General features: G+C 44.1%; 1 protein-coding gene across 4 annotated transcripts in view; it reads left to right on the top strand.

Moving 5' to 3' along the window:
- The window catches only part of tbc1d2b (TBC1 domain family, member 2B), a 107,632-nt gene extending 100,117 nt beyond the window's left edge, over window positions 1–7,515 (top strand). For all 4 annotated transcript variants that reach the window (XM_038784136.1, XM_038784135.1, XM_038784137.1 and 1 more), the window contains 3 exons: window positions 2,275–2,460; window positions 3,881–4,002; window positions 5,304–7,515. In XM_038784136.1, coding sequence (XP_038640064.1) covers window positions 2,275–2,460; window positions 3,881–4,002; window positions 5,304–5,502 — 507 coding nt within the window. In that variant the 3' untranslated portion in view covers window positions 5,503–7,515. The remainder of the gene's footprint in view (window positions 1–2,274; window positions 2,461–3,880; window positions 4,003–5,303) is intronic.
- The last annotated feature ends 4,713 nt before the right edge of the window (window positions 7,516–12,228 follow it).

Raw genomic sequence — 12,228 nt, 5'->3', positions numbered from 1 at the left:
ATAGGCGCTGTTGTGCTTATAAATACCATATTAAATAGCAGCAGACTAAGGAGGACTTTGAGGAATGCAAAGACAGGGTTACAATGCATGTATGTCAATGCACAAAAGGTGGCAAATAAGGTTGGTGAGCTCCGAGCACTAATTGCACTGTGGGAATGTAGTGGCAGGAATGGAAACATGGCTTAAAAATGATGAGAACTGGGCACTTAATGTAAAAGTAAAGTCGCCATAAGTCCCATATTATCATAGGCTGCTTTCCCCTTTGAGGGGGGGGGAGCTGACTGGTGGTGGTTTAACCTGAGGATCACCACACCTCAGGCGAGGGGCAAGGTTAAGGTCATGAATAACCTCAGCCGGTACGGGAATTGAACTCATGCTGTTGGCTTTACTCTGCACCACCAGTCAACTGAACTAAACCAGCCTCCAAAATGAAATGAAAATCGCTTATTGTCACGAGTAGGCTTCAATGAAGTTACTGTGAAAAGCCCCTAGTCGCCACATTCCGGCGCCTGTCCGGGGAGGCTGGTACGGGAATTGAACCGTGCTGCTGGCCTGCTTGGTCTGCTTTAAAAGCCAGTATATTAAATGTTTAGAAATGGTCTAGAAATGGTGGCACGGTGGCGATGTGGTTAGTCTCACGGCGCTGAGGACCCGGGTTTGATCCCGGCCCCGGGTCACAGACACTGCCTGTGTGGAGTTTGCACATTCTCTCCGTGTCTGCGTGGGTCTTAATCCTGCCAGAGCGGATTCTTTTTGTCACCCGTTAAATCGCGCCCCTAGTATTTTGAGATTGGATTAATTGATAGCCTCACCCTGAAGGCAGATTTTACCGGAATGGTTTCAAAGATGGGGAGGTTTTAGCTTCAAGGTTAGGTTGAACAGGCTGGGGTTGTTCACCTAAGTGCAAAATCAACTATGGGGAGATTTGATTAGAGGTGTACTAGGTTATGACCGGTCTAGATAAAACAGACACGGAAAAACACTTCCTATTAGCTGATGGAACAAGGACTAGGGGACACAAAGTTAAGGCAAGAGATACAGGAGGGAATGTCAGAAGGAACTCTTTTACACAGCGTGTGGTAATGACCCAGAACCCGCTGCCCCCCAGCATGCTGGAAGTGGAAACAATCGGTGATTTCAAAAGGAAATTGGATGGACGCAGGACGGAAATAAACTTGGAAGGCTTTGGGAATCGAGCAGGGCAGTGGTATTGAGGGAGTTGCTTCGCGGGGAGCTGAGATGGACTTGATGGGAACAATGGCATCCATCTGTGCCAGATATGACACTCAAACAAAAAGAGGATTGTGAAAGAGGATGAAAACTAGACTAAAAATAAATATCCTGTTGCGATATTATTTCCTGGTGGTATTCTCTGGTGGTAACGTGCATCGCTTGCAAGTTCTGCATTTTGACCGTGGGACTTCGATAGCACTTGCAGGGCTTCCTAGACAGATTCAAAGGCCTCAAAATCAATAAATTCTCAACACAGATTCTGCACACAGGCGACTGCTAAATAAGGCCAGGGATGAATTCTCTGAGCAGTCATCGTGATGGTGTTGATGAGGTGGATGGTTCGATTACAAATTGGACATGATCCCAGGTTCTACCTCTTTTCAAGCAGGGTGACAACCAGCTCCGATATCCACAGGCCCATTAGTCATGGTGTCAGTAATTGTGAAATTAATGGAGTCAGCCGTTAACAGCAAACTTTATCGATTATCTATTCAGATGAGCAGTTGAGTGGCAGTCAACGCTTTGAGAAGGGGATGATCCTGTTCTAGACACCCCCTCTGGTCTTTTAGAGGAAGTGACATCCCAATTGAATGTTGGAAAGCCCTAAGACTTAGTTACTTCGCCGTGCAATGAAAAAAAAATATCTGACATTCCACATGGAAGATGGGTTATCTGAGGCGAAAGGATTTGGCTCAAACTAGAGAAAGCAGCAAACACTAGTTAATAGAATGTCAGGCTGAGGTGCAGCTCAGGGATGCAGAATTTCCAGATGAAACGTTAAACCAAGGAGCCCACCTGCCCGTGTTAGTGGATGCAAACAATTCCACGGCAGTATTTTAATAAGAGTGAAGATTTCTTCCATTGTGTTGTCCAACGAGCTAACCGTTTCTCGGACCTTGGGTGCGTGAGTAAATTGACAGCACTTGGAAACAAACTCATTGACGGTGTAGTGGTTGGGGCCATCCCGAGGAGGCGAAAGGTGCTCGATGCGAATGCGAATCCTTTCTGTTGTACTTCACACTGTTCCTCTCTGCACACTAGGTTGACCAGAGGGTGTTCAAAGACTTGATGAACGAGAAGCTACCACGACTGCATGCTCATTTTGAACAGTACAAAGTCGATTACTCACTCATCACCTTCAACTGGTTCCTTGTGGTATTTGTGGACAGTGTTGTCAGCGACGTCATGTTCCGTATCTGGGATTCATTCCTCTATGAAGGCCCAAAGGTACAGTCCAGCATTTACTTTGTGTCATGGCAATCTATGGGTTTAGATTTGCATTTTCCTTGTTTGTAATGTTGCCAATTTAATGGGATACTATCCCACCAGCGTCACCAATAATGTTGCCAATTAATAATGATGCTCTTTAGAGCCATTGGGTGTCAAATGATACCATCACAAGACTTGACTGGATATCGATCAAAGGACCACACAACCAGTTATAGTTCAAGTTTAAAGGTGGTTTATTTACACACAAGGATTACTTCGACATGCAACACAAAACACTACAAGTTAAACTACACCTAACAACTACAATAACCTATGCTTAACTTCAGGGCAACCGGCTCTATGCAGATGGACATGGCCTTTGTCCGGATCTTGCGTGGCTGGGTGGAAGAAGTGGCTCTGTTTCTGCTGGGCTCATCTGTCTGGTAGCGATCGTTGGTCTTGAACACGTCTGTCTGGTCGTTATGCTGCACTAGGGTTGGCATAGGCCGGATCCAAGAGAGACCGAGCACATGGCTGTGTCTCCTCTTATCCCTCTGGGACTTCGCACTCTTTGGGCGGTCCTTAACTTAGACCCAATAGGGCAGCACTGTGGCACAGTGGTTAGCATTGCTGCCTACGGCGCTGAGGACCCGGGTTCAAATCCCGGCCCTGGGTCACTGTCCGTGTGGAGTTTGCACATTCTCCCCGTGTCTGCGTGGGTTTCGCCCCCACAACCCAAAAAGATGTGCAGGTTAGGTGAATTGGCCACGCTAAATTGCCCCTTAATTGGAAAAAATAATTGGGTACTCTAAATTTTTTTTTAAAAAGAAGAAAAAAAACAAACTTAGACCCAATAATTCGACAAGCTTCAATCGCTGCCTTTGATTTTGGCCAATAAAGGGGCGGGTGCCTTGATGGCTGAGGGTGTCCTTAGCGGTCATTGACCATGGCTGTTTGGGCTCCCTGAGTAAAGGGAGTGGCGCCGATTAATCTGTATCGGTTACCTGAGTACAGTTCTTTTGTTCTGGGAAAATGGGCCATTAGAATGCAAACGAGTGGGGGTTTCGATCACGTCTCGCTACCTGGGTTGCAAATACACACACAAGCTCTGAGTGTGTCTGAGTCCTGGGTTGGCCACAATTCCCATGGTCCTTTGCAGGTGGCCATCTGAGATGGCTACATCGGCTGCTGATTATGTTTATGATCCTTATGTTTTATAAGTCAAGAATTTAAATATTTTTAACACTGGCAGTGTATTAAGTATTAAACTGGCATTGTCTTAGTGTAACAACCTTATGTAATTTTTAATTGATCAAGATTTTTTTTAACTTGTTAAATTTTAAACGACTAGGGATTAAGAGTTTGCCAGTTGTGGTTCTCTGAAAGGCGAGCTGTTTACTTACTCATTGTTTTGAATCACTTTCTGCGTTATCCACAGATCATATTCCGATATGCTCTCGCAGTCTTCAAATTCAAGGAGGAGGACTTTCTAAAGCTTCAGGATAATATGTCCATATTCAAGTATCTGAGATACTTCACTCATACTATTCTTGATGCACGGTAAAGAATGGCCCGAGCCAATTTTAATAATTAATTGAGCTTTTAATCTTTATTATTGTGACAAGTAGACGTTCCTGTGAAAATCCCCTATTTGCAGTCCTGGTGCGATCTCATTGAAACATTCAAGATTATTAAAGTTGTTTGAGAGGGTTGATACTGAGAAATTGTTTCCCCTGACTGGGGGATGAAGAGCACTGAGGCATCGTTTCAGCGTAAGGGGCCGATCGTTTAGGACTGCAATGAGGAGAAATCTCTTCACTCAAAGGGTTGTGAATCTTTGGAATTCTCTGCACAGGAGTTAAAACTTTAACTCCAGCTGTGTTGCTTTGTGTTGAGAAAAAGGAGTGGCAGTGCATGTTTTGGGGAGTGGGGAAGAGAAATGAGAAAATAATTAACCGACGAAAACTAAGCACACGGTGGGGTATCCAGCAAACAACAAGAAAACGTTTCTGCTAGCTAATAAGTGGCAGGTAACATTCGCGTCACACAAGTACCTGGCAATGACCATCTCCTCTAAGACAGAATCCAACCTTCTCCCCTTGACATTCAATGGCATTACCATTGATCATGCCCCCACTATCAGCATCCTGGGGGTTACCATTGACCAGAAACTGAACTGGACGAGCCTTATAAATACTGCGGCTACAAAGGGGGTTGTGGATGTGCCGTCTTTGGATATGTTTACGGTTGGGTAGACAAGTGTTTGGACTTTGAGGGAATGGATGGATAGGGAGAAGAGCAGATGGGAAAGTGGAATTGAAACCTAAAATCCGCCATATTGAATGGCAGAGACGGCTCAGTGGGCTGCATGATCTACTCCTATTTCTATCGTACTCTTCGCCTGCAGGTTCTCTGAAGAAACAGGTTTATGATGCACATCCATTACCATGTGATGTATCTGACAAGCACTGTTTATTGCTCACACCAGTAAGAACCTTTCTAATAGCTTATCTCAATCAGGCATTCACATCAAGTGAAGAAACTACTTTATTCGGGAAAATAAAGCAGAAACAAATTAGTAACCATGGTTTACCCTTTCTATTACAAAGATTCTTTGGCTGGGTCTATATTACAAGAAATAATGAATTCTGAATCAAACTTGAAATGGTATAAAATCTAAAAATGCAATCCTATGACTTTGGAAAATTAAACGATTCTCTTTATTTATTGTTGAGTTTTATACAATGCTCGATTTTTTTTTTTGTCTGAGCCGTTGATCATTAACTTGTTTTCCCCCCTCCCCTGTCAAAGCTTTCACCACATTGGTTTCCAGAATTCTAATCGCTGGCTTTGTGTTGCAGAAAACTTACCAACATTGCCTTTGTGGACATGAATCCCTTTCCGATGCGGCTAATCCATAATCGCAGAGCTATCCACTTGGAGAAGGTGCGCCTGGAACTGAGTGAACTAGAAGCAATCCGCCAAGATTTTCTACGGGAACGTGAAACTGCAAACCCTGAAAGGCGGGACGTCATTAGCGATGACGACGAGGACACCTAACGACACGCGCAGTCCCACTTTGTGACTGACCAGCCTTGCTGAATAACTGAGCACGCCAGAAAGGGCCCGGGAGCACAGCTGGAACTTCCCAACTAACTGGTTAGGAGTTGAAGTCCTGGGGCTATTTGGCACTCAGACCTGTTTGCCTGTTGGAAAAGAGTTCCCTGGTTCTCCGCTGAGCCAGGAGGCTGGCAGCTTTGAGGAGGCGGGTGCCCCAAATGGACTGTGCATCCCACTGTTAGCCGGCCCACGCCTTGAGTGCTAAGTAGCCCCGTATCAATCGTCTGCTTTCAATTGAATGTTCTAGGGAGGCGGGTAGCTCTCTTTAGAACCTGTTTATTTTATGTACAAGAGTTAATTACTGTTCTTCCTTAAAACTTGTCTCCCCTCGCGGAAGAAATATGCTGGGCATATTCCCCTGCAGCTGCACATCATGGAAAGATTGAACAAACCTCAGACTGATGGTGGAAATAGGTCAAGACGTTCTGCTAATGTTTGGCTCTTAGTGTTGGCAGAGAATCTCAGTTCTGGTCAGTCAATCATGGGACCAATTACAATGCACAAACAGTATTATTTGGAGATCTTGTCTGGTGTGATTTCCAATTGGATGGGTTGACGTTTGATCCTTTTTGCTTAGTTTTTTTTTTCATGTCAGTATTTTGGGAAGCTGGCTTCCTTAAGCAACCAAAAATGGTTTGTATTAAATGTTGGGGAGGAGGAGAAAACTTGCCTTAAAATAGTGGTGTGTTTGTAACTTTCCTTCTAAATAATAGGGAAAAGGGAAATGTGCTACTTGGTATAATTTAGCCAACCTTGCTCAGACTATCAACTCACTACAATATTGTGTTTTGAAAATCTTGGTGTTGATAAATCTTTTGCTTCCGTAAAGAAGATAAAGTAGGTATCACGTTTACAGTCGCAATGAACATTGTACAGTGGTCTTTCTAACATCAGACAGCCCAGTTGATTTTTATCACAAAGTGGGACCTTTCCTGTCACATCTTCTTACCTATTTTGTACAGAATGTCACTTGTAGGGTTAATAATGCACATTATCTGACACAGTCTCTTGAAAATTGTCTCCTCCGCTTAACAATACCAGTTCCAAAGTGGGATTTGAAATGTGTCACGTTGGTTCATCTGTGAAACGAGGGCTTTGCTCCTGACCCCATCACAGCCATAAATTGCAACTGGCAATTTGGGAGCTATGTCTTAAAGTGACCTTGAATCTCACTTCAGCTTTGAAAGCCTTTGGAATGACTAAAGCCTGAATTCATTGCCTGTTAACTGTGAAATGGGTGGAAGATCTCAAACCAACTCCCACTTCACTGCAACTTCCAACTGGGCCAGAAGGAAGGGCAAAATGTGTACTGTTTTAGGTCAACACCAAGATAAGTGTATATCTTTGTGAAACGACCATTTTTCAAAAGGCAATATTTGTTTCATAAACTTTGAGGGGAACCGGACCAAGATTATTGTATTTTTTTTTTTAAATGTCGTCTTTATAAGTTTTGTCCTGAAGGTCGATTCTGATTTGACTGCAGGAGGTTGGAGGGATGCGGAGATGTACTGGGAGTGCATCACACCCTTTCCATTTGCATCGCACTTTGCTTGATTTGATCCTCAGTGTTAAAGTAAACGGTTATACAGTGGTGCACAAGAAAATACAGAATTTCCTGGAATAAATTTTGTGGCAGGATCTCATGTGGAGCCCGAGTGACTGAACCACATTGTGATGTATCTCGAGTATCTAAACTTTGCAGTTGGGTGAGTTAATGCTGACACTTTCCACGCTGACTTTCACGAGCGTCTACATGACCAGCAACTGAAGACAGCTGGAAAAGGAATGTTTTGTTTACGCTGAATGTTGACCTTTTTTGACATTTCGATATTCTTTATTTTCATGCCGATTCCTGTTAACAGAAGCACACCATTTTGTCTTGTCTGTTTAGTTAAAATATAAAGGAAACTTATTTTGTGGTTCTGAACATTAAAATGATTTTGCCACAATGAAGTGACTTCAGGTGCTTTCATATTTGATAAAATACTGTGCTTGGATTTCATGGGGTTTATTAGTTTGGAAGGTCCAATTGATGTTGGAATGTCGTTACGAAGGTTTTCTGCACTGCCTTGGCTCGAAGACTTAAAGGCTTGTTTCATGTAAGGTTTACCTATAGGCTGCTAGCTGGAAAACTAGCTTGGTGGCTGGAAACCGGATTGTCTGCTTTCTGAGACTGCTAGATGTTAACTCCTTCCCTGGTTTCTAATCGTCCATCAATTATACCTTTGTTCTATTTTGATTATGCCTTCTGTGTATTCGGCTGTCTGCTCATATCAACTACTATATATTAACATATGTATACCTCCTTGAGTTTCCCAATTGCCTATAAGCCATTTCCTTTCATAAACTAGTCACACTTGATTCTTATCTAAATGACCTTCTAATCTCCTTATTTAAACTGTGCCTCCTAATTTTAGTCTCCCCCACAAAGGAAATTTCCTCCTGGCACCCACCCTATCAAATCTCCTCAGGATCTTACATGTTTCAATAACACCTCATTCTTCTAAACTCCAATGGATATCGGCATAACTTGTTCAACGTTTCTTCGTAGGGTAACCCCTTCATCCCAGGATTGAGTCCAGGGAACTTGTTCTGAACTGCTTCGAAAGCAATTATCTTTTCCTTTTAAAAAAAGGGGGACAAACGTAGTAATCCATATGTGGTCTAATCAAGGCCCTGAATAGTTGAAGTAAAGTTTATCTACTTTTATATTCCATTCCTCTTACAGCAAACGTCCAACGATACATCTTGTCTTTCTTTTTTTTCAAAAATGTATTTTATTACAAACGTGTATCAAAATGGATTACAGCGAACAAACATCTCAGGAAACATACTTCCCTACAATCAACTATACAGTCTGTACAACCTTTTCTCCATCCCCTGCGACGAACAGCTCCTGAAACACGGTCACAAACATCCCCCACCTTTTCTCAAACCCCTTTGCAGAGCCCCTTACCTCGTACTTTATCTTCTCCAACCACAGGAAGTCGTACAGGTCACCCAACCAAACCGTTAATCCCGGTGGCGATGTCACCATTCCAATCAGATGCGCCGCCGTGCAATCAGAGGCGAAGGCCACAACATCGGCCTTCCTCCTCTCCATGAGCTCCGGCTTCTCTGAAACCCCCAAATATCGCCACCAAAGGGGCCCGGGTCCCCCACCTCCTCCACTATCCTGGCTAAGACTGCGAACACTCCCGGCCCGAACCTTTCCAATTTTTCACAACTCCAAAACACGTGCATGTGATTCGCTGTCCCCCGCCCACGCCTCTCACACTCATCTGCCACCCCCTGGAAGAACCCACTCATTCTCGCCCGAGTCATGTGCACCCTGTGCACCACCTTAAACTATATCAGGCTCATCCTTGCAAAGGAGGAGTCCATTTGTCTTCCTAATCATTTGCTGTACCTGCGCACTAACTTTGTGTGATTCATGTACCAGGACACCCAGATCCCTCTGTACCACTGGAGTTCTGCAATCTCTCTCCATTGGAATAGTACTCGCCTTTCTATTCTTCCTGCCAAAGTGAAAACGTTCACATTTACTCACGATGTACTCAATCTATCAAATTTGTGCCCACTCATTTAACCTGTCCCTAGCTTTTGGCAGAGCCTCTACCCCTCCAGGGGGGGTGGATAGTCCTTCGCAATTCGACATCTCTCCTGCATTTATATCCCGACCACAGCAGAGAAAGCTTTAGCATCGATTTATTTTTCCAGAAACTTTCAAAAAAAATTAATAAACACCCATCAAAGAGCAAGGCAACAGCCATTTCGGAGATTGGCTGGCACGGTTACACCGTGATTAGCACTGCTGCCTCACACCTCCAGGGATTCCAGCCTTGGGTGGCTGTGGCGTTTGCACGGTGTCTCCGTGAGTTTCCTGTGGGTGCTCCGGTTTCCCCTCGAAGTCCAAAGATAGGCAGGTTGGGTCCATGCCAAATTGTCCCTTCATGTCCAAACAATGCACAGGTTAATTGGTGTAACATGGATAAGGTCGGGGTGGGGAGTGGGCTTAGGTAGGATGCTCTTTTGGTAGATTGGTGCAGACCTGATGGGCTGAATGGCTTCCTGCACTAGGAATTCTAGAGCGAAGGGGGGAGACAGGTCACCCTGAAAATGAAGAGATTCCTGCTGCTCTCTGCTTTGTGTAAGGTCAGGGGCAGCGATAAAGAGATGAAAATGGATGAGGTGTGCAAATAGTTTTCATGAAATTTACACTGATAAGCAAAGAGTATTTACTCTGAGAAAGACACTTTCTCCTGGTGTTGAGCGTCCTAACAAACAAAAACTGGCTGTGTTAAGGGAAGGACCCCCATACCATCCATTTACAGTGAATCTGAATTTGAGAATTTAAAATGGGAGCTCTTTTGGAAAAAAAAATGTGGGTGATCTTTAAAAAGGGAAAAAAGTTATTGTCATTAGTTCATATCAGTGAGGGAAATGTGTTTGGAAATAATGAACCATTTTTAAAAGATGCATTCATACTTTCCTATGTCTACTAACACATCAAAATAACAATTCATTGGAAGTTGAACTTGTTAAGTTAGGGAACTGGTTTAGATGCCCAAAGTAATTTCTGATATGCTGTACATGAAGTCTTTATCAGGTCTTGTTGTCTATGATTTGTCCTGGACTGCAGAGGTAATTCCCATTCATTTTCTGAAATCACCTCATACTTCTCTGGGTTGAACTTCATTTGGCACTTTTTTGCCCACTGACCAGTCCACAGAGGCTAGAAATACTGCAGTAACCTGGAAAGAAGTGGATTTAACCAGGCTTCTTTAAATTAACTCAGAACAATTGTTTTATTATACAATGAACCTTTTTAACAAGCTGCAAAAAATTGGTTTACACAATTGTAATCTGGAAGTATAACTATCTTTCCCTTCTTGAAACCTCGCCGGCATGCATACAAACACACACAACCGCAGAAAAGGCACGCAAGTATTCGCTGCAGAGATGGGCGATTTTTAAAAACAAACTTTATAAGAAAAAGATAAAGTTTGCAGGGTTCAACACCATTGATCAAGAGATCCCTTGTGTGAAGACGGGTCGCACGTCCCAGTAGATGTCTTGAGGTTCTCACTAATGGAGCTTCGGTATGGAGTCCTCTTCTTGTCTCCAGACTCTGGCTGGATGCTGCCAACCACTTTATTTCGGGCAAGGCGACTGGGCAGGTTTTTACTTTCTCGGCTCAGTCCCAAGTGAAGTCAAAAAAAACCGCACTGATTTCAAAAACAGTGGCTGGGTTTCTCCCCGCCACTGCTGCCAGCGAGGACGGAGAATTTGACGCTCCGCCAAACCTCCATTCATTGCAGCGGAACCGGAGAATTCCACCAGCGTGAACGGATGAAGAATTCCGGCCAACAAGTCCGAGATCTAAATCTGGCCTCGGTCATGTGATTGACTGCAAGTCACTAACTTTTGCCAGTTTGTTTTCTCATCAGTTAGTGATTGCAACTCAAAACAAACACAAAATTCTTCCACGTACCATACTGGTCAGGTGATTTCTTGGAAAAGGGTATTGTTGCTCCCTGTTCAATGGTGAATTTATGACCTTTTTATTAAAAAAATCGATGTGTCCGAATAATGCAATGTCCTTCCAAAGTTTAAAAGAAGAATCCAGTTTGTGAACATGCGGTTTTCCCAATAGTATCAATGTGAACCATGACCTCTAGCTGTTCACCCTCCTCCTTTTAGCAGCCGCTTTCTGATACTGAGGAATTGAACAAATGAATGTGATATAAAATAGGATAATTAGTTAGAATAATGTAGAGGATAGAGCCGGTCTGATGGTAGAGCTAGCAGGCAATGAACAAAGGAATTCAGCAAAGCATGGTCAGAAAGGGGGGGAGGGGAGCCTCGTGCAGAGGATGATGAAAAGAATGCTGGGTAACAAGAGGCCCAGGGTTGAGGGATGCAAAGTGAGCCAATCGGGATATATGGCCAGGTCAGGAGTGTATAGGATGACCTATGGGAATCTTTTTTATTAAAAATAATTTTTATTGAAATTTTTTACAGAAAATATAACCTCAAACAATAACAAGCAACAATAAAACACCATAATAACTGTAACACCCCCAAGACCGTAGCAACGCATGTATCCCACCCCCCACCCCCAAACCCAGTAAACAACAAGAGAACTTAAAAATAAATTAAAATTAAATAAACATAGTCAACGCCCCCCCCCTCCCCCCGGGTTGCTGCAGCTGCTGACCCAGTACCCTATTGCTGAGCCAGAAAGTCGAGGAAAGGTTGCCACCGCCTAAAGAGCCCTTGTACCGATCCTCTCAGGGCAAATTTGACCTTCTCCAGCTTAATAAAACCTGCCATGTCATTGATCCAGGTCGCCACGCTTGGGGGTCTCGCATCCTTCCATTGTAGCAAGATCCTCTGCCGGGCTACTCGGGACGCAGAGGCCAAAACACCGGCCTCTTTCGCCTCCTGCACTCCCGGCTCCACCCCAACCCCAGAAATCGCGAGTCCCCAGCCTGGCTTGACCCTGCATCCTACCACCCTTGACACCGTCCTCGCCACCCCCTTCCAGAACTCCTCCAGTGCCGGGCATGCCCAGAACATATGGGCATGGTTCGCTGGACTCCCCGAACACCTGACACACCTGTCTTCGCCCCCAAAGAACCTACACATCCTAGACCCGGACAT

This window comes from Scyliorhinus canicula, chromosome 24 (genome assembly GCF_902713615.1).
Source record: "Scyliorhinus canicula chromosome 24, sScyCan1.1, whole genome shotgun sequence".
Classification (NCBI taxonomy): domain Eukaryota; kingdom Metazoa; phylum Chordata; class Chondrichthyes; order Carcharhiniformes; family Scyliorhinidae; genus Scyliorhinus; species Scyliorhinus canicula.
Note: the sequence above shows the minus strand (reverse complement) of the source record. Positions and strands in the feature narration are given on the sequence as shown.